General features: G+C 47.5%; 1 protein-coding gene and 2 long non-coding RNA genes across 3 annotated transcripts in view; 1 reads left to right on the forward strand and 2 right to left on the reverse strand.

Moving 5' to 3' along the window:
* Positions 1–4,265: 4,265 nt before the first annotated feature.
* TMEM252 (transmembrane protein 252) lies at positions 4,266–9,485 on the reverse strand. The gene is made up of 2 exons (XM_003995382.4): positions 9,141–9,485; positions 4,266–5,340 (listed from the first exon to the last, which is right to left on the reverse strand). Exons 1-2 carry the CDS (start codon positions 9,416–9,418, stop codon positions 5,115–5,117), a joined length of 504 nt encoding a protein of 167 aa, XP_003995431.2. The 5' UTR covers positions 9,419–9,485; the 3' UTR covers positions 4,266–5,114.
* Positions 9,486–9,868: 383 nt separating this feature from the next.
* LOC123381700 lies at positions 9,869–12,965 on the reverse strand. Its single transcript, XR_006589034.1, has 3 exons — positions 12,871–12,965; positions 12,284–12,377; positions 9,869–10,911 (listed from the first exon to the last, which is right to left on the reverse strand). It is a non-coding gene; the product is annotated as an uncharacterized LOC123381700 (long non-coding RNA).
* Positions 11,614–24,891, forward strand: part of LOC109493706 — a 138,397-nt gene continuing 125,119 nt past the window's right edge. Inside the window, exons 1-3 of the long non-coding RNA XR_002737820.2 lie at positions 11,614–14,312; positions 17,604–17,759; positions 20,086–21,403. This is a non-coding gene — a long non-coding RNA (uncharacterized LOC109493706). The remainder of the gene's footprint in view (positions 14,313–17,603; positions 17,760–20,085; positions 21,404–24,891) is intronic.

Here is a 24,891-nt window from a genome sequence, read left to right on the forward strand (position 1 = left end):
TGGCTTGGAGCAGAGGTTCTAAAGTTATGATATTTGTCAGCGACGAGCGCAATTTGCCTTAAAGCTTCGCTTCTCACTGGCTTTAAGCGGATGCCTGTGTCGGCCATGTATTCACTGCGCGGCTCTGTGTGGGTCAACACACCTTGGATGCATTATTAGGCTTACCTCCTAGGTCAGAAAATAGGTACTTTTTCTCAAGTTGCTGAATTTTTGACCATCTCTAACTTCGAGGTTCAAATGTAAATCCTCATTTACAAATTCTGGGGTTTTTTTTATTTCTAGCATATGTGTCTGGCACAGCCCAGGTATTCATTCATTCATTCATTCATTCATTCATTCAGCAAATACCGATTGAACAACTACTTTATAGAGAGTCCTGTTTTTGGTGCAGCGAGATGTACAAAACATGATTCCCGCTCCCGGGAGTTTGTAACTTAGGAACAGGAGGATGTGAATGTTAGGGTAGAGGTACAAGCAACACGCTTTGGGAAACACAGCAAGGTGGACTCTGAGCTGACAAGACCCGCGGCACTTGAGGGGTTTCCCAAAAAGTGGGGCTTCCCGGGACTTCTAACCATTTATGTAGTTTCACCAGGGGTCGGTGTAGCGGAATGAAGACTAAGAGTGGAGAGGTAGGGTGGCTGGAGGGGAGGCTGGCCTTGGGTCCGGTGGGAGGAAGGCATGGACGAGGGAGGTCGAGGGAGACACCGCGTTATAAATACCAGGCGGGGCATGGGTCTGGGCCCAGCTATGGAAAGAAGCAACTGCACGGCCACCTGTTTTTACAGAGCTTTCTCTCAGCTAGGTTGCCAAGGAGGAGGTCGTGTAGTGACCCTAGGACACAGCCTTTCCCTCTGGAAACCTGCTCAGTTTCACATTGCCGGGATGTTCTTTCCACTCTGCATAGAATCCAAGCTTCTCTTGCAGAACTATATATGCATCTGCTCTTGCCTTACCCTTAGGAGACGTTAAAGACAGGAAATCCCTGGTCTCTCTGTCTTAAAGGTGAATCTCCAGCCACCAGTCTTTCGGAAGAATGAACGACTGGAGAGGTCCAAGAATTTTGTGGGGACCCCAGGAGGCAGTCATAGAAGATGCTGTGGATGGAGTGTGGCAAATATGAGGGCCCCCTCTTCTACTCGGCTAATATTGAGGGGTTTACTTGCCACACCATGTGCCTCCAGAACAATGATGAGCGATAGTGTGGATGATCCAGTGGTTCCCAACCAGGGCAGTGCCACTACTTACCCATGGGGTGTTTGGAAATGTGTGTGGATACACGCCAAGGAGGCATTTACAGGGAGGAGACCACGATTCTAAATATCCTGCCAGGTGTCAGCCAGTCCCTTAGAACAAAAAAATTGTTTTGCCTCATTTGTGATTCTTGGGTTTATTAGCTGACCTTGAGAATGGCAGGCAGCCATTATTAAAATGAGACCATGTATGAAATCTTACTGATCCAAGGTACAGCCTATATCCAAAGTACTCACGGAACAGATCGTTTTGTGTGACGTTTCAGACTGAAGGCCTTGGACATGACCTGAAGGCTTTCTACACGGGAAGTCTCAGATTGATGGTTGGCCCCATGGTGGCACATTGGGCTGACAGTTGGCTGTTCTGAGCCAGCGGTCTCTGCAGATAATACAGGCAATGACGGGGCCAATGGTGTGCTGACTTCTGATTGGCCAACTGTGGGTCAGTATAAGGCATGGGATTTACTTTGACAGCCATATCCATCTGCCATGGCAGGTGCGTGGAAGCTGAAAAGCACCTGGGGGATCTAGTAGCGACAAAACAGGTGACTCCGTTTTATTATTTGATCGTGCACTGGGTGCTCTCGGAGCACATGGACACTGACATCTCAGACACCTGCCTGGAGGACATTTCCTTTCCCGAGTGGAGAAGGGCCTGAGAAAATCGTGCACCTTTCGAAATGACGTAACTGCCCGTAAATCAGTTCCTGGCCCTTCAACAGTTACAAACAGCAAGAGGTTGCCAGAGGCAGCAGAGCTTAGCAGATGCCTTTTCCACCTCAACTGGCCACAGTCTTTATCGGTGGACGTGGCTCATGCAGTTGACAGCCCATCTGGTATGTGAATCAGCCTAACCTGTCATGGAAAATTATAGAACATGGTGTATGCATTATATACCCACATCCTTATCGTCTTTTCATGTCTTTTCATGCCTAGGATGTGCCCTGCAATATAGGGAAGCTGGGGAGATACCTCACCAAAGACCGTGTGTTTATGTAGAATACTTAAGGTATGGGTAGACTTACCAGTAAAAGGAGTTTTGGAGTGGAGAGTTCAAATATACACCTGCTGCATCTTGGATATGCGTAAGATGCAGCATAGTTACTATAACCGACCTCGTGATGCACATCTTCTGGGGGGGATGGGGGAGTACTTAAAGTTGCTACTCAAGAGAGATGTTACAAGATTAAAATACTGAAGAGCCAGCACCTCTGAGGATTCCCCTTCCTCGATGGGTGAGTCTACCATTCCCATTTGGGAGGAGGGAAGGAGGGAAGACTGTGGTGGGAGTTTGCCTCTTCCCCGCACTCTTATAGCCTACAGGCCTCCCTTGCCATCCAGGGAATCGTGGTTCTCCACCCATCACCATTCATTTCACCACATACTTAAGGAAGACGAGGGGATGCAGTGTATGCCTCCTTGAGTAAATCTCCCAGGGGTGGCCGGTGAATCTTACGAAGCACCACGGAACACTTTTGTTCTGAGTTGCAGTGGGGCTTAATTGTTGGGCCTCTCAAAGGTGGGATTTGTTTGGGGTAATCCCCATGTCCTTGAGGCAAGCTTGCTTCAGAGGACATATGTTTTTAAGAAAGCAGTGAATGTCTATTAGTGGTCCTTATTTTAAGTACAAAATTTATTGCAGTAAAGAGATCAAAACGATTCTCTTAGTGAGTGTGTTTCATGTGACTATCAGAAGTGGGAGTAACCATCTGCTACAAAGCAAACTCTGGAAGAAAGCCCAATGACAGAGTTTGTTCAGGTCAGTGGATGCGCTCAGACCCCAGAGAATATTCCAGGAGAACAATCTCAGTAGAGCAATGGAAAGACATGACAAGAGAGAAATAATAAATTGCGTTGCAGATAAACGATCACCTTCCTGTTGGACAACCATGACTGGCCTTCATATCCAGTTATGCCCTTGATGTCAAGGATTCAAATCACAGATGCCCAAATTCATGTTTCATGTAAAGGGACCAGGATTTCCTTTCTTGTGGCTTCCTGTGTATTTGTCAGGACACGCATAATCTGTGCACTCGGCAAAAAAGGAGAAGAGGAGGCCATGGAGGCCCCATTCCATCTCTACAACTCTCTTCCTCCTTGAAAGATCTTCACCCTTCCCACCACTGTCCAAACCATCTTTCGTCATCGACAGAATGATCAGAGGCAAGGAAACTGCACCATGAGGTGAGGGCCAAGCTCCTGGGCAGAAAACGTGGGGGGGCTTATTTACATTTTAAAAGTGAACGCTATTAGATGTCAATGACAATGAAAACATTTTAAATCTTTTTTAAATTAAAAAAAAAAAAAGCAGACGCTAAAGCCAGCTTGGCTGCTTCCCCAAGGGCTTTAAGGTAGTGCACCTGCCCTGGGGCTCCGCTCCTGTTAGGACCCACTTTCGGAAGCAGGACAGAAGTCCAGACTGCTCCGTGGGAGGAGGAAAGTAAGACAGGGTTAACCCAGCACAAATGTTTGAAGCGAAAACTCCTCTCACGCCCCTCTGTGGACCCTGCTTCACCCTCCCGGAAACAACTGTAGGTTATCTGGAAGGTTGCTTAATGGCTCGAAGTCTCAGTTTATGTGTCTGTAAAAAGGGGAATAGCCACTGCGCCTGTTACCGAAGAGTATATTGAGGGCTAAATCCAAAGCACACAAAGTTTATGGTGCAGAGCCCATCCTATAAAAGACACTCTGTAATTGTTAGATATTAATCCCAGCATAAATTCCTCACTTGACGGAGGAAGAAACTGAGGCCCAGGGAGAAGATTCTTGTCCAAGCGCCAACACATTAAGCTGCATCTCTCCCCTCCACCCTGCCACCCGACTTGTCTTCTTCTATTAAAACATATCATAAAATACAATAAAGCTGAGGAGGAATCAGGGGGGTTTAAAAGAAATGGCCCGAGTCAAAAATGCATGGATCCATATCTTGGAGACACAGAGAGCTTTCTGTTAAGGATCAAAGCATTCCACCATAGTCTCCTTTCTTTCAAAGTCTAGAGAGTCACAGGGCGATTTGTTGAAATATACATGTATATTTTAATGCTTTTCAAGATTCACATCAAAATCTAGGTTCATACAACCTATGGCTAATACAGTTTCTTCCCCTAAATTCTGTGCCTTATGAATTTTTAAGTCTGTTCCACTTGAGTGCCTGAGAAATCTTGTCCTCTCTGCTGGTACAACCATCCCGTTTTTAAGATCTTCCTTCAAAATTCTGTGTTCCAGCCATTTTGAAAGCAAATATTACAGTTGCTGTCCACATAGAAACCACACACACACACAATTAAAAGAAAGTCATACAAAGTAACATTCGTGGCTTCCAAGAGGAAACCTCCCGCAAGGTGAATTATTACGCTGTCACTCTGGTTAATAGGGTAAACGGGGGGGAGCTGCAAAGCCAGCCCCCAAAACCTGCAAATTAAACGGGATGATGACCCTTCGTCTCCAGCACACTTTCTTCTTGCAGTTGTTGGGTAATGTACCTGAAAGCCCATGGCTGTCCATGAGCAGCACCTGTTCTCCCCGTTGGGGGCTGGGGTGCTGGAGGGGGTTGAGTGAGAGCTAGAAGCCTCTTGGGGCACAGCTCCAAACGGCAGTCCAAAAGCCCAACTGGGCTGGGATTAGTGGGGATCCTTCGAAATGTGGCTTGCTGTCCACCACACTCTTCCGGGACCCCACGCTGCCCTTGCAGACCAAAGCACGTCCGGGAAACCGTAATGCTGTCATTTCCCGCATCTCCTCGGCGTGCGCTCATGAGGGTCCCTGAAGACCCTTTCCCTCCCGTCGTCCAGTGCCCGCGTTTACTACCAGCAGCCGTATCCCATGAGGGTGCATCCCAAGCACTAGAGAGTATCTCCTGCTTCAGCATCCTGAGCGTCCTGCAAATGGTGTGGCTGTCGCCACCCCGCCTGCCACGGACTCCTCGTAGGAAGGTGGGGCCTCTGGGCGGGCGTCAGGTGCATCCTCGAATCCAAGGCCCATCTCTGTGTACACAGGTGGAGGGACATCCGAGGCCTCTCCCTCTGCCGGACAGGGTTGCTTCTCCGCATCAGGACTCTCTTCATACGCAGGGGGGTAGAAATCTGGCCTGGGGATCAAAATGCCACACACGTACACATGTTATTTAAGTGGTTAACGCCAAAGAGGCATATGCCTGACTCTCTCAAATCACACTGTGTGAAGCCAAACTGTTAAGAAACATTGATTTTGAAACAGATGTACTTCTTCCCTGGCATCACCAGTTTTTTAAAAAATGTGTTTTTTTTTTTTTTTCCCAGCAAAACCCTCCTCATCAGCCATGGGACGTGTGACTCTACAGTCATATTTTTCCCAGTGGGTTATTCCGAGTTATTCCCTTCCTCTTGCTCACGGGAACCAGGGGCTTTCAGCTGGGGGTTCTTCTAGAGGGCAGGAGGAGGGGGCCTCAATGCTGGAGCTGCCTTCCACCCAGTTATTTAACTCATCATATCCTTGTCCCCGTGCATACACTCCTCCTTCTCTATGTGGTTGCACTCACTGTCTCAGATCCTCAGAGCCCACAAACTGGTCAGATCGCTATGTTATACACCTGAAACTAACGTAACATTGTGTGTCAACTACACTCACGTAAAACATTAACACAGCAAAACACAAAAAACCCCAGCTCGGTGCAGCCTCCTCAACTCTGACAGATGCTCCCCTCTTTCTTCTCCCTTTTTCAAGTCTCAGCAAGCACGTTTCCAGAAACCATAACGCGTTTCTCAAACTATCTCCACTGACAACTTCACGTAGATTTCACTTGCAGCCCTTTCTATGCCAACAGGCCAATGGCGAAAGGAGCCATTCCCGCCGAAGGTGATGTCTTCATCGGTAATCTTGCCCAACATTGCTAATTGCTGAATCCTTCTGGCTTCTCCATCATGAATGGGACGGGGTGGGGGTTGGTGCGAGGTGAGGAAGAGAGAGGGTGAGCTTGATGGGTTTATTTATAGCGCGAATCCCTCGGTGCCTACGGGGAGTGTTTGTGGTATGTAACCACAACAGAACAGAGACTGCCATTTGTGGCCACAGCTCCATTCCAAATATTACCAGGCCCAAAGCCAGATGGCTAAAGACGCTGTCTACTGTATGGCATAAATCTCAGCCTTCACTCAGAAGTGTCACAGGGCACACGCATAAAGACACTGAAGACAGAGAGGGGAGCTTTTGCCTGGAGTGATTTGAGAAGCTTCCAGATCACTGCCACCCGCCCCCAAATCCCATCCACCTCTCCCAAACCCGTCCGCCCACACCAGTTCACAGTCTCGGAGCCCCACATTCCACCACTGTAGACTCATCTGCTCTGATGCCTCGGTGTGGGTTCCCATTTTGAATACAAATGCTTCTCAGCAATGCAACGTTTCCTTAACTGACTCACTGGCCGCTCTGAGTAGGCTGGGTACCTATTAGGTGCCGTGGGAAGAGGCAGGTCAATGTGGTGTCATGATAGCCGCATCATAGGTGACTAAAATAATTCAGCACGCTGGGATGTTATGCGTGTGTTAGTAAATTCGAGCTGCCTCCTATAGGCAATCAGTTACTCTTATCAGGGATTCACACTCTCGAGGCAATCATCTAACATTTATACAAGAAAAAAAAAATCATCCCTCGAGAAGCATCATCTATGATCATTTCAGTTATCTTAATCTTTTATCAAACCCAGAGACCTTGCTAGTTAGCATAATAAACATTGGAAATGGGGTTTGGTTATTATAATTTGTATCTTATTAATTAGCATAATGCCAAAAATCAACCATCATGGGTAAAATTGCTTATAATCAAGATACATATGGGGCACCTGGGCAGCTCAGTCCGTGAAGCGTCCGAGTTCAGCTCAGGTCACGATCTCACGGTTGGTGAGTTCGAGCCCCATGTTGGGCTCTGTGCCGACAGCTCGGAGACTGGAACCTGCTTTGGATTCTTTGTCTCCCTCTCTCTCTGCCCCTCCCCTGCTGGTGCTCTGTCTCTGTCTCTGTGTCTCTCTCAAATGTAAACAAACATTTGGGGGAAAAAAAGGATACATGCAGTAGCTAAGATATTTTATTTTTTTTCAATGGTTTATACTAGTTATTTATTTATTTATTTATTTTCAATATATGAAGTTTATTGTCAAGTTGGTTTCCATACAACACCCAGTGCTCATCCCAAAAGGTGCCCTCCTCAATACCCATCACCCACCCTCCCCTCCCTCCCACCCCCCCCCCCATCAACCCTCAGTTTGTTCTCAGTTTTTAAGTGTCTCTTATGCTTTGGCTCTCTCCCACTCTAACCTCTTCTTTTTTTTTTTTTCCTTCCCCTCCCCCATGGGTTTCTGTTAAGTTTCTCAGGATCCACATAAGAGTGAAACCATATGGTATCTGTCTTTCTCTGTATGGCTTATTTCACTTAGCATCACACTCTCCAGTGCCATCCATGTTGAGTAGCTAAGATATTTTAGATCAAGAAGGCAAAAGAATTTTTTTAAGGAGTCTCGCAGCCTGTGTCTTAAGGATGATGCTTGAGGTTTTATCCCTGAATGGTCCTGTGTTGGGTGGGCCAAGAGTTAGGAGGGTTTTGGTTGTCTGATACCAAACCTCAGGTGAACTGCATTTGGCTATACTGTGGCAACATATATATAACCTGAAATTTACCACTTATCCATTTTAAGTGTACCGACGAGCGGCATTCAGTACAGCCACACCGTTACCCAGGCATCTCCAGAACTTTTCCATCGTCCCAAGTTGAAACTCTGTACTCAGTAAATGGTAAGTCCCTCCTCCCCCACCGCCAGCCCTGGTCACCACTGTTCTGTTTTCTGTCTGTGAATTTCGCTGCATCTCATGTAAGTGGAATCATACAGTATTGGTCTGTTTGCGTCTGGCTTTTTTTACTTAGCATAACGTCTTCAAGGTTCATCGACACTGTAGCAGGTGTCACAATTTCCTTCTCTTTATGGCTGAATAATATTCCGCTGTGTGTGTAGACCACACTTTTTTTGTTCCTTCATCCACTGGTGGACACATGGGTTGTTTCCACCTTTTTGCTCTTGTGAATAAGGCTGCTGGGAACAGTGGTATACAAATATCGCTTCAGGTTCCTGCTTTTAATTCTTTTGTCTGTATACCCAGAAGTGGAATTTCTGGATCAAGTGGTAATTCTATATTTAAGCTCTGTACTATTCTTCATAAAATGATTGCACCATTTCACATTCCCACCCGCAGTGTATAAGGTTTTGGATTGCTAACACTTGTTTTCTGTGTGTCTGTGTGTGTGTGTGTGTGTGTGTGTGTGTGTGTGTGTGTTTTAAACAATAGCTATCATAATGGGTGTGAGGTGGTAAGATTAACTGAACTACCTCTGGAATGTTATTATCTGGCCTTGAATCAATCTTTCACGCAAGGTGTGATCAGAACACCCAAAAGGTCCATAAGCTGGGACCACACAGAGTTCGTGAAGAGGTGGCAGGACTGATTCTATGCCTGTCTGTTCATTTGTGGTGTGGCAGAATTGGGCCTGGAACTTGCTTTCATTATAACCCGGTAGCCAGGCTGTGGGGGTAACTTAACCACCCCCTGCCTCTAAGGACAGCTCCCATGATACAACAAAAGAACCTAAGAGTCGGGCCTCTTAAGTTGGCTGACGTAGCTCTTCAATGGGGGAGAGGTGGTTTCTCTGATATAAGTTCCCTCTGCTTGACGGATTTCCCCAGAAGCAGCCCCATGCTTCCTAAGGATTAACCCCAAGGAATTTCCCAACAAGAAAGCTCCATTTCTAGACACACAGCCTGGCAGGACGTGGATATTATTCCACTGTGGGATTAGGGTCATTCCACTTTTCCAGAACTCAGCCCCATTGCAGCTCCCCTCTGTCCCCTGGCTTTTCAGCACGTACCTGTCGACTGTGGCCAGGGGCAGTGCCCCGTGAGCAAGGTGTCGTCTGAGCACGTGCGTGAACACCCCTTTGCTTTCCCTGGCCTGGCGGTAGGTACTCCAGAAAATTCCACTCAGAAGGATCACAAACCCCAGGGGCAGAAGCATATAGGCCAGGATCAGGTTCCCTCGACAGTTGAACATCGATCCTGAGGAAATGAGGAAGGCTCCCAGGCAGATCATCAGGAAGCCCGTCAGGAGGACAAGGGCACAGAGCACTAGACCGGTTCTGTTCCGCATCCCTGCCCCTCCGTAGCCCTTCCTCTCCCCTGCTTCCCTTGCTCCTCGAGAATGCTTTCATTAGCCAGCTCGAAGCTTTATATGCTCTGGGACCAAGTGGCCTTTGGACAATTAAGTGAAGTAGGCACTTAGAAGCTATTCATTAACCATTGAAAGTAACCGTAATATCCTTGGAGGATTAACCTAAAAACACAGCATTGTGTAATGCAGGAAGGCGTGGCTTCTCACTGCTGTGTTGCTCTTCCGAGCTGGATCCTCGGCCAACCCCAGTTGTTTGAGGGAAGGTCTCCTTTGATTAAAAGGGCATGGATCTCTTAATCCCCCTGGTGGGTAATTCTCCACTAATGCTCGAGAAATTAGCATTCCTTGATGAACTATCTTCTTTGTGGTTTGGCAGGGGATCCTTCCCTGATTTCTTCTTTCTCTCTCTGTACTAAAAAGACATTTTTAAAGCACTTAACAAGTATGTCGTGCCTCTCTCAACGGAGCTCCCTTTACTGCCTTCGCCCTATGTTACTGGGAAAAATTCCAGGAGAAAATCCCGTGGGGATGAACTCTCTGATTCCTTCTCTGTGGATAAGAAAATGAGCATCCACAGGGGGAGGAAAGGGAATTCTGGAGAGAAGGATTGTAATTGGCGGAGCTTTAGGAGTTTGGGGGGGAATTTCCGGGGATGGTTGGAAAAGGTGATGATCTGGTGACTTCTCTGATTCTGGTTTTGTATCTTTCCCACCGTTGGACCCAAACGTTGAGATCGTGGGGTCACTGCTGGTTAACACGCAGGTGTTTGAGAAAAAAATGTTTGCTTATTGCTCAACTGCTGGCAACCATGCTTGGCTTAACTTTCCTGCTCTTGCAAGAGGCCACAGGTATTTAATAAAAGAGTATGCCCTAAAATGTGCAGCATGTCTCCGCCACGGCACCAAACAGACAGACGCATGTGAGAAGCGGTGTCTGTTCAATCCACACCCTCCCTTACGTGCACCTTAGGGTGTCACAAAGCATAGTAAAGCCTCTGAAAAGTCCTGCAGTCTTTCTTCCCCTCCGAAGATACATATGAAATGAAATTTGTTTTGGTAGCTGCCGTGCAAAAAATGTTCCCTGTCCTCTCCCCTCTACCTTGCTCTAGGTAGCTTCGCCTCAAAAAAGGTTTACGGAACCAGCCTTCTGTTTTCTGTCTGGGGCTCGCTTCTTCCGTCTTGACCGTCTTTGGTCACAGACACCCTGTTCTAGATCTGGCGCGTGCTCCGATTCCTTCCAATTTTATTTGATGGTTTCGCATGTCCCTGCCGAGAGTCTCCTGCCCACCGGGACTCTGGGTCACATTTGTGCAGAGAGATTGTCTTCAGTCCCTCCCCGCGGCTCCTCTACCCTGCTCCTCCGTTACGATTATTTTCCATTTACTTTCCCAATGGGAAAAGGAATTCTTTGTGCTGTGCCCTGTAGTTCCATGCACATCCTTTAGCCGTATAGCCATCATCTCATGTTATGGGCTAAAAGAGAGAAAGACACGGGATCAAAAATGATATAAGACGCTTCCCTATTCCGCCTCCTAACCTCTACCCTTATTAGCTTTAATATTTGCCCCATCTACTTTCTTCTTCTAGTGTTGCTATTATCCTTACAGTCTGAAAACAACCCTTTTGTTCTCCCTTCTTCCCCAATTGGTCTTGAGGTTTTCAGATTTCCAAGATGGCCCCTGCTGATCCCCGCCTTCTGTTATCTGTGTCCCCTTGAGTGTGGGCTGGACATACTGAGGGTAGGCTGGACACAGTGACTTGATTCTCACCAGTAGAATATGGTTGGGGCGCCTGGGTGGCTCAGTCGGTTAAGCACCCGGCTTCGGCTCAGATCGCGATCTCGCGGTTCCTGGGTTCGAACCCCACGTCGGGCTCTGTGCTGCCAGCTCAGAGCCTGCAGTCTGCGTCAGATTCTGTGTCTCCCCCTCTCTCTGCCTCTCCCCTGATGGCGCTCTGTCTCTTTCTCTCAAAAATAAATAAAGGCATTAAAAAAATTTTTAAAAAATAGAATATGGCTGGCTGTCACTTCTGAAATTAGGTTGCAAAAGATGGTAACTTCATCTTTTTTTTTTTTTAATGTTTATTTATTTCTGAGACAGAGAGAGACAGAGCAGGAGCGGGGGAGGGGCAGAGAGAGAGGGAGACACAGAATCCGAAGCAGGCTCCGGGCTCTGAGCTGTCAGCACAGAGCCTGATGTGGGGCTCAAACTCACGAGCTGTGAGATCATGACCTGAGCTGAAGTCAGTCACGCAACCGACTGAGCCACCAAGGCTCCCCACTAGCTTTGTCTTGCTAGCAGACTTTCTATTGTCCTCATGGCTTATACCCTTTGAAGAAGGGCATGGCTCTATTGGAGAGGCCCGTATGACGAGGAACTGAGGGCAGCTTGTGGCCAACAGTCAGGGAGAAACTGCATCCTGCCGACGATCGTGGGAACTTGAAATCAAATCCTTGCCCAGCTGAGCCTTGAGATGACTATATCCTAAGTAACACCTAGTGGGAGAGGCCGCAAAGCTAAGGACCCAGCTGTGTCACACCCAGCTTCCTGCCCCACAGAAACTGTGAGATGATAAGCGTGTGTTGTTTTAAGTTGCTGAGTTTTGTGGCAATTTGTTAGGCAGCAATATATAACTAAGACAGCTCTTTGGGACTTGGAGACCAAAGGGGACAAGCGGGGTTAAGTGTTTACACGGTGTCTGCACACAGAACCCAGCCCGTGAACGTAGGCTGTGATCACGCTCACCGTTTTTGTTAACATCATCAATACTGTGATTATTGGTGGTGAAATTGGGTAGGAAGGGGCAAGATCCAGGAGACAGCAGGAGGAGGAAAGGAGTCACTTACTTGGTCGAAAATAAAGGGCACGATCTTGGGCTCAGAAGAGTTGAGGAGTTTCTCTGCGGGGAGGTGGGGCATCAAGAAGAAAGACCAGGAGTATCTGTAGTTTGTGAAGAAAGTAGAGAGAAAGAGAAAAACGTCAATATGGAAACATGAAGCATTGCTGGGGACCATGTGTCTCCCTCACGACGGTTGAGACATCCTCCCGTAAGCTTTAGGCGGAAGTTATTTTTGTCTATTTGCGTTTACTATTATTAAAGATATAAATTATTAAATTATATATATACATATATAGAATCACCGTAATATATATATTTATATATATATAAAAAAACTGTGATTCTGCTTCAGTTCCGAACCACATGCATGACTGCTCTCTGAGCATTATTCTCCTTTAATACCTCAAAAATGGTGACGGTGAAATACCACAGACATTGAGAGAAAGCACCCTGGTCTCCGTCAGTCTGGAAGATGCAGAACCTCAAGCAGGAGGGAGGTTGTGATGACAGAAGAGAAAACACAGGCCGAATCCTCAGGGCTGCAGAGAATTTGTAAAAATCCAATAAAGAGACAGCCCAATACCAAAACATCACCTGAAAGATTCAGTTTCAGGAGCTCTCTGAGCCTCTGGCTGGCTTCCTTATGCTCTGTCCTGTCTCCTAGGTCTGCTTTGACCTCCCAGGCCAATGTTCCTGATCTTGTCCACCTTGCCAATCACCCAGCACTAAGTGTGAGAAGGAGGGGCCAAAAATATCGACTCCATTTAAAGGGAGAGAGACTGAGACACAGATTTCTGAGTCACCCGAGTGGATACAGACGGCTTGGGACTGATGGGAAGAAGAATACACCAGAGGAATATGGGTAGAAGCCCATCTCTGTTAGAGAGATGTTCTGGGACCCAGTAGAAGCCAAGCCATAGTCCTCCTGTCCCGAGTCCCCTTCAAGAGATCCATCCAGGGAGCGCCTGGGTGGCTCAGCCAGTTACGCGTCTGACTCTTGATTTCGGCTCAGGCCATGATCTCACGGTTGTGGGATCAAGCCCTGTGTCAGGCTCCACGCTGAGCCTGCTTAAGATTCTCTCTCTCTCTCTCTCTCTCTCTCTCTCTCTCTCTCTCTCTCAAAAAGGAGATCCATCTAGAAAATGTCTTGCTTTTAAACCAGTTTATTTATTCATTATTATAATTCTTAAAAATTCACTCGTCAGCAAAAGCTCCTGACTTGGCAATGGACAGTAAGACGTTATTTGGCCGCCAGCCAAACCATCTTAAAACATAATCACTCTTTCAACACTGTTCCTTTGAGCATGACTGACCCATGAGCACTTCTGAACATTGAGTGCAGCTGAGGTCCAAGCGCCGTTTTGCCTCCCATGTCAGAGCCCCCTGAACCCTCACCCTTCTTTCGGACTCTCCTGTGTAATCTGTAGATTTTGTGCAGCTTCTAACAGCTCTCTGCACTCCGGCCTTGGTTTACCGTGCACATGGGCCAGCGCCCTTCTCTCAAAAACAGGAAAATTGTATTGTTTTGGATGAGAGGCTAATGGGGACTTTGGAAGGAAGCTAGCTAAGGGTGTGTAGGAGCTGCTGCACAGGAGGGGTCAAGAGCTGGGGGAGAGTGGCCAGATTTCAGAAGGTCACTTTGGTTTAGGAAGTGAAGCTTTGTGGGAGGGGGGAAAGGTGAGCATATGCGTAGCCAGCCATGTCAGCCCGGTCCGATTTCATGGTGGTGATTACTGAGTGATTTCTGGATTAGCCTTTCACACGTGCAGGTTCATTGAGCACTGGCCACTTCCTTCTCCTTGTTTTCTTTGCTTTTGAAACTTTTGCCCCACCTCTCTTTTTCCCCTCACTCACTCAGGAAGATTTGCATGCAGACATTTTTAGGTTGGCAGGGAACGACAGCTTCTCAGAAAATGTGTGGCACCGTGCGGTAAGGGGATATTAGACCGAGGCACAAGGCTCGCGTTCACCTTGGGATGAAGCTAGTGAGCACGAAGGACAGAGAATGCCCAGCAAGGCCAGGACCGGTGAGACCTGTGAGTTATTCGTTTAGGGTACAAAACTTCTGGGGTGCCAAAACGCATAGGAATCAAGATAAATCGTATTCTTGAACAGTATTTTAAAAACTCAAATTGACAAACTGTGACCCATGAGCTGGCCACCTGTTTCTCTGAATGAAGTTTTGGTGAGGAAATTGAGTCATGTCTATGGACCAAGGAAGAAGACAAATTCTGTTCTAGAAAGAGCTCAGCTTCCAACTTAATCCAGAAATAAGCCAGAAAAGATTTATTTCCTTTGTGGAGCTGTGGAAAACTGAAAAGAGACCCTACTTCTGTGACCATTTTGAATCAGGGCAGAAGGCGAAGGCAGGGCAGAATTGGACAGCCTGCTTTTACACCAGTTGGCATGATGGTCAACTACTTGCAAATATAATGCGGGTTCTGTGTCCCACCTTACGAAATTCTCTTTCATGTTGATCTTCTCTTGAAAATTTTTTAATGTCTATTTATTTTGAGAGAGAGAGAGAGAGAGAGAAGAGACTGAGTGTGAGCAGGGGAGGGGCAGAGAGAGAGGGAGACACAGAATCCGAAGCAGGCTCCAGGCTCTGAGCTGTCAGCACAGAGCCCCGTGCGGGGCTCAAACTCACGAACCGTGAGATCACGACCTGAGCCAAAGTCGGACGCTTAACCGACTGAGCCACCAGATGCCCCGTGATCTTCTTTTGCAAACAGTGACAACCCAGCAGCCATGAGCATCCACGGTACTCTGATTATTGTCTCTATGTACCATCCCACCAAATAACCCAACTATGTTGGGAGAAGTGGCTGATTCTGGGGCTCAGGCAGAAGCTCCAGGAGATGTAATGTTAAAGTGGAAAGCAGGGAAGTGAACGAACACTCCAAGAGTTATGCCTAATGGGTATGGGAGCCCCCCTGAAGAGGTCTCTGCTAGCTCAGGGTTTCTTATCCTCAGAACTATTTACATTTGGAGCCAAAAAATCCTCTGCAACAGGGACTCTTCTGTGCATCATGCAGTGTTTAGTGGTAACCCTACCCACTAGATATCCAGTCATGGAAATCAGCAATATCTACAGACACTGCTAAATGTCCCCTGGGGATCAAAACTGCCCCTGGCTGAGAACGATTGCACTAGCCCAAGATGGGACGATCTGAGCACCAAAATTTCAGAAACGGAAGTTAATTGAAACACAATACATAAAAATCCACAAGTTTATAATATCTCTTCAGTACTGAACAACAATCACCTCTGATTTTTGTCATGTCGTCCTATCTATTCTCTTTGTTCCTTCCCTTACAAACTCTTTAGATAGATGTGGGAGCTTCTGGAAATTTCTTTATCCCTGCCTTGTGTTCTGGAAGCGTCCCTTAGCCAAATGTTCCGGCTCATTAATTTAATATTCATCTGTGCCCGTTTAGATACTCAGCTCAATTTTTAAGGAATGGTGATTATATTTTTAATAATCCAGAAGTCTGATTATCTCTTTCACATGGCTGCTTTTCTGTTTTATGGCTGCAATAATCATCCCAGCGAATAAAGTGCTGATGATCGGGGCCAGCTTTTAGGGTGTGCAGGTAGATGATCTTGGGGTGGGAGGTTCCTCTCTACAGCATACGAGATCTGGAAACCTCTCATATCAGAAGCATCTAGTGCTTTCCTCTTCTTGTCACCTCTTCCCACCCTGCTCCTATTGTCGTATATGTAGATTTATCAAGTTCTACTCTAATTCTATGTCCAGCGTCAGCCCTTCTGATAGGCTAGCCCCAAGGTTCTCTTCCTTCCTTCCATTCCTTCCTTTTCTTCCTTTCCTTTCTTACTTTAAAAAAATTTTTTTCCATTTATTTATTTTTTGAGAGACATAGAGAGACAGAGCACAAGTTGGGGAGGGGCACGGAGAGAAGGAGACACAGAATCCGAAGCAGGCTCCAGGCTCCAAGCTGTCAGCACAGAGCCCGGTGTGGGGCTCGAACTCACAGACCGTGAGGTCACGACCTGAGCCGAAGTCGGCCGCTTAACCGACTGAGCCACTCAGGTGCCCCGTTTCCTTACTTTTTTAGAGAGAGAATGCACAGGCAGGGGAGAAGGGCAGAGGGAGAGAGAGAGAGAGAGAGAGAGAGAGAGAGAGAGAGAGAGAATCCCAAGCAGGCTCCACACTCATCTTGAAACCTAACATGGAGCTCGACCCCATGATCCTGGGATGGTGAACTGAGCCAAAATCAAGAGTCACTCAACCAACTGAACCACCCAGGCACCCCCAGGCTCACTGTCTAAAACAGTTACAAGGCTTTAACGTGGAAGCAAACACCCTGTTGTCAGAACGTCAGCATATGAAGGACATGGGCGGGTCATGACCGGCTCCTGAGTTCATAATGCAATCTTTTAATTTACTGACCAGATTATGATTGACAAAGACCCACCCTACATGCTACAGGTTAACCTTGATCTTGACGTTCCTCCAGTTAGTGTACAAATAGCTCTTACCTTTGCGGTATCCTTTGACTGGCTTTTAAAAAAGTTTTTATTGCTCTGTCAATCCAATTTTCTTCATTTCATTTTCTAGGAAATCCTCACATTTTCTGATCTTCCATTCTAACTTTTCTTGTGTGACGTTTCAGTAGAATCTGGGGAGGGACAAAAAGCATACAGATGTTCTCAGCCTGCCAATCTGACCCTACCGTTTTTCGGAGTATACGATGACGCGAGTGGGCATTATTTACACAATTAGGATAAAACCATATATGTGATTTTGTATTTCACTGTCTTCACTAGAACAACATGTGCTTTTTGAAAACATTATTTTTATGATTGCACACCCAAGGATGAGCCTTTACAGACCATCCAGTTGGAGTATAATTACTAATTTTCTTTTATTTCTTCAGCACTGAATAATAAGGTCCTTGAGGACAGAGAAATATGTCATCCTGAAGACTAACTAAAATGTGTGCCATGTGGCAGCTCGATAAGTTCTCCTGACTCACTCTGACTTTTTTTTTTCAGCTGAGTAATCAGAATCAAGGCAAAGACTTGGGATAGGAGATGGAGGGGCACGCAGGAAAGAAGGTTCATTTGGGAGCAGAGAAGACCAATATAGGCATTCCTGTCTTCTGACTTGATTTCCCCTCTTCTACTTTTTGGGGCTATTGCAGAAGTGGATCCTTAGTCGGGCTGGGAAATACGGATGTTCATATTTTCCTTCCTCTTATTAAAGCCCTAGAAATAGGAAGGTGCCCTTGGCACACCACGTTTCTTTCGGCACACATCAAAATACGTATAAAGTATTTCAGAGGGGATGTGTTTCTACATTACAGGTGTATGAAAAAGTCTAAAGATGGTGTTCATCTACCCAGGTTGCTATTTACTGCCTCCGAAGGATGAGTCATTCTCTGTTTACACTGAGGGACTGAAGTTATGTCTGTCTGCAGCCAGCAGTGTAACCAAGTCGTGGAGATGCCATGACAGTAACTGTAAGCTATCCTGGGATTGTGACGTGCACAGTGTTAGAAACCTTTATTTCAGTGTATTGGGATGAATAGTTCAGTACGCTTGACCAAGTGTTGGAAATCAAGATTAAAAAGCAAAAGGCAACAATTACTCTGGGTTCATCGTCAAACCCCAGATGATTTTTCAAACTTTATAAATATAAAGTTTGATTTATATTTCCCATTTCCTATCCACACACACACACACACACACACACACACACACACACACACACATACACACACACACACAAAACCTGGAAGACAAATCCAGGGTCTTATTTTTTTTCCTCTTTCTTTTTGTCAGTGCCTCTATTTCTTTAAAATGAGTCACTGGTGTGTAGCACGGGGGAAAAATGAATAATTCCTTAAAAATAGTCCTATTTTCCAATGAGAAGCTGAGATTTAGACAGAAATTACTATCTCAAAACATAGAGTAGTCTCACCGGCTTTTAAAAACAGTCAATAAGGACCCAAATTCGTTCATATTTTGAAAGATGTATGGAAGAAGGACAGAAGGGACATTTTGCCACTGACCCGCAGGACGGGAATAATTCAGGTGAAATTGAAATCTGTATGATTTCTCACATTTCTTGCATTTCACATGGTCTGACTTGAAAAACTTATCTAAAAAAAACTGTCATTATCACGTATTGAGTTCCGTGTGCCAGGCACCATTGGTTTGCTTTCTTTAATTCTCACAACACTGCGAGATAAATATAAGCTCCAACTGGGACTGGAGGATGCTGAGTTCTGGGAGGACTAGCGACCGAGGTCACTTACAGCCAGTCGGCAAACCGACGGCTAACTATCCAGTCTTCATCTGACCTCACAGTGCCTCTCTTGACAGCTGACTTTAAGGCTGGCAATTTTACTTGATTAGCTTACAACAGATAAAATTACTAATTGCTGTTTCCAGTGGATGTAAGAAAATTATAGACTTGCAGTATTTCTTGATCGCCTACCGTTTACAAATATCTCACTCGGGACGGGCTAGGCTTTGCTTCAGAGCAACCAACCCTAGATGTCAGTGAGTTTAAATAACAAAAGTGCATTTCTTCGTTCACTCAACACATCCATCATGGGTCAGCTGGGGCTCTGTTATAAGTTGACACTACCCCAGCCGAGGGAGGAGCTATTGTCCAGAACATTAATGGTCACAATGGCCAAGAGAAAAGACCACACTGATTGTGATTAGAATTTCGGCCCAGAAGCGTCACGCACCATTTTACGTACGATTCATTGGTGGTGATTGGCTACATGTCCCTAATCAACCATAGGGGTCCAAGAAATGCAAACCGGTCAGGCCCAGAAGATTCTAATAGGCAGAAATATTTGGTGAGCAACACTAACTGTGTCTCACCGGGCACGCAGCTAGGTGCTGGGGGGGGGAACACAAAACATAAGATGTGCTCTTTGTTCTTAGCTTACCGTTGAGGCATGGGGGGTGGGGGGAAGGGAACCGTAATGCAGAGAAGCGTAAGGGCCAGAGTAGTTGGAGCATCATGTTAGAGGAATACAGAGGAAAGAGTTCATTTCTCATCGATTTAATTTCACCGTTAATTTTAAATGGCAAGAGCCCAGAAGCCTTTGTAGAGAAGAATACAGATGAGTTTCATAGTTTGAAGGATTGCAGGATTTTAGGGAGAAAACTACCGCCACCAAGGGAACCGCGGGAAAGGGGTGGGCGTGTTCAAGCAAAGATGGGTACACCGGCGGGAGAGCGAGGCCGGTGGGTAAGACAAGCGATGAAGTCAAAGAAAGCAAAAGCCATTTGGAGGCAGATCTCGGAAGGGTCCGTGCCATATAAAGAAAGAGTGCCTCTACATTGAAGCTGCTGTATCTTATCAGAACTCTGTCGAGGACATTTCGGACGAATCCATGTTGTCTCAAATGTATTACTATAGTGACGCAGTCACCGTTCTTAGAAGGGTACATTCTCGTGCCCGTTTGAGTCAAATCACAAGATCATCAGAGCAGAGCCCCTGGTACGTAACAGGTGCCCAATAACCGGACGGATGAATGAGCAGGAAGAAACCTGAGAAAGACATTCTGCGTGTATCCTTTGAGAGCTGGTCAACTACTGAGTGTCCGCACCTAATTTTGTTTTTTTTTTAAAAGAAAGAACAAAAATTCCCGAATAGAGCCGCTTGCGTGAAGCCTCCGTAAGATGTCCTCCAATTCTGCATGTTTAATGCGTTCCCTGTCTTCCTTTCTTCAGCCGCAGGTTATGTTACTTCTTAACGTTACCTTTTAGGTTCGATCCTCCAATTCTGTAACCAAATTTGTCTTTTCTCCGAAATTTTTCTAGGCTCTCTGGGCGTCTCAGAATCTCAGAGCCTCCAACTCTGGACGCAACTTGCTACACGAGACGCTGCCCCCTATAGACTCGCCGAAAGGAGCTCTACTAAGAAATAAACCAAATTTAAAAAACAAACGACCCCCTCCAACCCTGCCTAGGGCTTTTAAAGAATACAGAACTTTCCAGCAGCCAAGTGGCATTGTCAGCGGTGGGCTAGGATTTTACACCTCGTAGGAACCGAACGGGGATGTGCGGGGATCTGAGGGAATAATATTAATGGCTTGAGTTGGTCCCAGATGGAAGCTCGCTGTGTTTATACCAAAACGCTGCTCTGCTTCCTTATGCGGAAGATAGAGGCTCTGTTGAGTCGTTTAAGCAAAACCTTGCAGAGCACGCGTGGCCGTCTGGGATTTGCAACAGAAGAAGAAGCCAGTGGGAGAAGGAAGGGAGAGAGAGCCAGGCCACGGGAGGCAATGTGGTAGACACTATGAGCGTCTCCGGGTGTCTCAGCGCTTCCCAAACTGCTGGTCCGGGCAAGCCACCTGCATTCTCCAGAACGTGCAGGTTCTGATAAGGCAGGTCTGGGGCTTGGCTTGCAATTCTTCATCTCTAACAAGCTCCCAGGTGACGCCAATGTTGCTGGCCCCTGAACCACACTTTAAGTAGCAAGGAGTCAGGGTAACTGCCTCACCTATCCTCTTCCTTTGTCGAACCCTAAAGGTCAGGTGCTTACCTGCACGGGGTTCGGGGAGAGTAACTCCTGCTCGGTCCCACCGGGCGAGCATGTTAATCAGCCCAAGCCCATCATGGTAATTCTACTCCCTTTGCCAGTGATTGGCTCGGCACGGGCCATGTGACCCATCTTGGTCAAGGAGATAAAAGGAAAACCGTCGGGGGTGGGGAGAAAGACATGTTTAGAAAGCCCTTTTTTTTCCCCCTTCTTTTCTTTTCTTTTCTTTTCTTTTTGTTCTGATAAAGCTTCCCAGGATGGCTGTTTGCCACTTCCTGGTTTTGGAGCTTCCCCGGTGAGGATGGGATTCTTGGAGCTTCTGTGCTTAGTCTACAAGTTTAAGGAGAGAGCTCCTTGGCCCCTTCCCCCTACCTCTCCATTAGATCCTGTCTTTGTTAGCACCTACCCTCATTGAGTCTTCAACCATAGAATCCCATGGGGAGCTATTTTGGACCCTCTTTTCATCTCTCATTCTCCGCGTTAGAGTTTTCAAACTGTGGGTAGCAACTCACCAGCAGGTCATGAAATCACCACAGCAGGTTGTGCCCAGCACTGGGACAAAGAACAGAGTATCCCTGAACGTTCCCCGTGGTAGAGGTAAGATTTGGTCAGGTTCATTTTCGTTGGTGACGTATGCGGGATAGAAAATGTATTTCTTATTCTAGGGCCTCCTCGAACGTTGAGAACTACAGGTTTTTGCACTCTCGTTCATTGCTAGGATTCTCAAACCTCTCTCTCTACTTCCGTTTCTACCTGCATGTGTTTCTCGGTTCCAAACCTCTGTCTTCACCCACCCGCTCACCATGTGCAGTCGGAAAGCTCAGCAATCCACATCGCGAGCTCAGCTCAGCATTTTCCCTTTCAGGCCTGCACCGTGCTCCCTCACCACCCACTCCACCCCTCCTCCTCGCTGCTCGTGTGTTAGGAAAGGGCACTACCATCACCCCCGCCTAGTCCAACTGAATCCTGGGAGTCCTTCTTGGCCCTTCACGCCCAACATACTCCCTTTACGAACTTGGTTTATTTCACTCCCGTGCCTCTTTCAACAAGGTCTCTTTCAGATACCTTTCGCCTCTCCCCATGAGTGCCACCCTTCTGATCCCAAGCGCTGTCTTCTTGCTTCCTAACTCAACCTCTCCACGTCTTGTCTCACCCCTTGGCAATCCGTTCTCATGCTGCGGCCAGAGGGACCAACTAACCGTGGCACCTTGCTATGAAATCGAAGGGTGAAGCCACCAATCAATAAACTGGCTGGGAAGGAAGTCCATAACTGGTTTCTCACCATCTCCTCTGTCTGGTCCTCACACGTGCCATCAGGGGCTCTCGCAGCCTTTCGAATGTTCTGTATTGCCTCACGTTTGGGCCCCTGGAGGTTCTTTTCCTCCCAGGAGCTCTCTTTTGCCATCATCTCTTAATACATCAAACCTTCCTTGCTTGTTGAAATCTCAGATGGCTATAAACTCTTCAGGAAAGCCTTCCTTGGCTCCTAAATAAGATTGGGGCATTCCAGCATAAAGCACAGCATAATTGGAATTATTTACTCATCGTGAAGTCTTTTTCCCTATGACTATATACACTTGATCCAGGCAAGGACCGCATCTGCTCTGTCTCTGCCCTGGAACCATAGCACAAAGCCCAGAGGCTGATACATGGCAGTGGTTCTTTCCTTTTTAAATAGATAAAAGCGTTTAAGACCGTTCTTGGATTAATTATGACGACCAGTTGTGAATCATTTTTACAGAGCAGCCAATGGCCTGAAAGTGGTATGTGGCCAGTTGAAATATCCTGGGAGGTTTACACCTGGTTTTTTTGTGTTTTCAGTTTATCTTGAGAGAGAGCAAGAACATGAGCAGGGGAAGGGCAGAGAGACAGGGAGAGAGAAAATCCTAAGCAGGCTCCATACTGTCAGCACATAGCCCAATGCAGGGCTCCAACCATGAGATCGTGACCTGGAGCCATGGAGCCATGGAGCCCAATGCAGGGCTCCAACCATGAGATCGTCAATGCCAGGCCTACCAACAAGTCAGGCCCCTGACTTCTGATCAGCCTCAACTATTTTTCATGCCGTTCGATACATTCTGCCTCTGCATGTCCCCAGGGGATACTCCAGTAATCACCTTGGCCTCGCTTTGAAGTTGAAAATTAAAACGCGTTTTCTCCGGTTGCTTTTAAGTAATCTAGTTAAATATTACAGTGTGGTTGACCCCTGCCTCCCCACAACTCCCTTTGACGTGATTCCAACTTGTGCTGACCGGCCTGCTGACCAGAAAAACATGGTTGAGCTGAAGAAGGAGCTGGCGGGGGGAAAAGGGACCTGTTACACTTTAATAAAAAAGCAATGTCCTGTTCCCAGAAGACTGGGGACGGGCCCTGGAGGTTCACGTACCGCGTCTTGCGGAAACTACAAAGGCCAAAGCTCCCACGGGCCCATCTTGTCTTCGGCAACCAATGCAGTGGTCAGAGGAAATGGGGACCCTGCCCCGTGCAGGTGCAGAGTTAGGGTGTCGGGGAGGGGTCAAGTCTGGCATCCCCTCACTCCCCCCACCACGGCAGCATCTCCAGCACCGGACGCCCCAGTCGTGCTCGAGAAGAGGGAGCACGGGGCCACCTGGCTGCCATTCTGTGCTGCCAGCCTGAGGGGGATGTGGAACCAGCACTCATTCCTGCGTGAGGCCCTGGGGAGGTCTCGGCTGGCGGAGAAGTTCAAGTTGTTTGCAAATCGAGGCCTTAGCAGTGTGTTCCGTGTTCCGTCCATGTCGGCTGTGGGGAGACAAAAGGGTGAGGTGGCTGCTGCATCATTTTGGCTTTGGCGAACGATCCTGCCTACGGTTCGTGACGAAACTCCAGGGGGGTCCTTTGACTCTTAATGACCATTTGGTTTCAGGGGACTACGTAATTGACCTCCACTTAATATTTCACATAGTCTCTTACTGCCCCTGTCTTTGTCCTTGATCCCTGACTGTCTTTCCTTCCAGTTGTGTATTTCTTGGTGAGAGGAATGGTTTCCATTATTTCCGCAGGCTTCCTGTAGGAGTGCTGTGCTCTATATGTCAGACTAAAGCAGCCTTGACTTACTTAGGTCCGGGTCCCTAGGGCCAGACGTTGAGACAGCTGCACGCAGCAGGTTTCTGGAGAGCACCCCGGAAGGGAGCCCAGAAGGCAGCGTTCGGCAGGGGAGAAGCTGACCCACAGCAGGAGGGTGGGGAGGGTGTGGAGAGGGGGGATACGCAGGGCTGCAACCGAGAGGCTTTAGCCAAGCTCCTAGGGAGCCCTGGAGCCGAACAGGCCTCTGGAGGTGCCTACATGGGAGCCAGAAGCCAGACCTTGGGAAGGGGACTATTTGTGCCCCAGGATTGGAGACGGGGCTTCTGGGGCACAGGTGCCATGGAGAACTGCCCATCGGTGACCTTGGTGCCTGCCTGCTATAAGGCTCAATCTGGTCTTCTGACACGTGTGTTGGTTTTTTTTTTTTTCCCCAAAAAAACTTGGGAGAAGAAGTAAATTTCACAGAGGAGTCCAGACCCTCGGCTTCTCTTGAAAAATGAGAATAACGAGTGGACCAGTCAGAATCCAGTCAGGAAAAGAAAATCCACACTGTGTGTTGCAACAGCGATTTAATAGGAGGACGATCAAGGGAGGACAAGGGGACCCTGAGATGACCCATGTGCATTGACTACAAGAAGGAGCCTCCGCTCCTGGAGTTGGGGGAATGAGGGACGTAATGAGGGGGTATAAACCCAGGGGTTCAAAGTAGGAGGTCTGGCAGCGGTTGGTACCTGGCAGGGGCAGGGTGGGTGGGGGCAGCCAGGCTGGGTCTGCAGTGGGAAGGAGAGCTGGCTTCTGACACCCGCTGCTGCTGGGGTGAAAGCCACTGTTGGGGTGAGGCAGGTGTTCCAAGGAGCCAGCAGGAGGCTGAGAGAGCCTGGTGCCCACCTCCTGCCGCCTGGCTCCCTCTGGTGCCCCCTACTGGCAGCATCTAACAGGAAGGCGGTTGACCATGGAGCTCGGCCCCCAGCCCCATTCAGCAGGATGCAGAAGAATAATAAATTCATAACCACCACAACTGGCAATTGGGCATCCCCGGT

This window comes from Felis catus, chromosome D4 (assembly GCF_018350175.1).
Source record: "Felis catus isolate Fca126 chromosome D4, F.catus_Fca126_mat1.0, whole genome shotgun sequence".
Taxonomy (NCBI): domain Eukaryota; kingdom Metazoa; phylum Chordata; class Mammalia; order Carnivora; family Felidae; genus Felis; species Felis catus.

What these genes read in the sequence shown, in the direction of transcription:
- TMEM252 (XM_003995382.4), bottom strand. Translation starts at nt 9,418, where the DNA reads ATGCGGAACAGAACCGGTCTAGTGCTCTGTGCCCTTGTCCTCCTGACG. An exon ending in CCCCTGGCCACAGTCGACAG is followed by an intron (nt 5,341 to 9,140) that starts GTACGTGCTGAA and finishes TTTGATCCCCAG; the next exon opens with GCCAGATTTCTACCCCCCTG.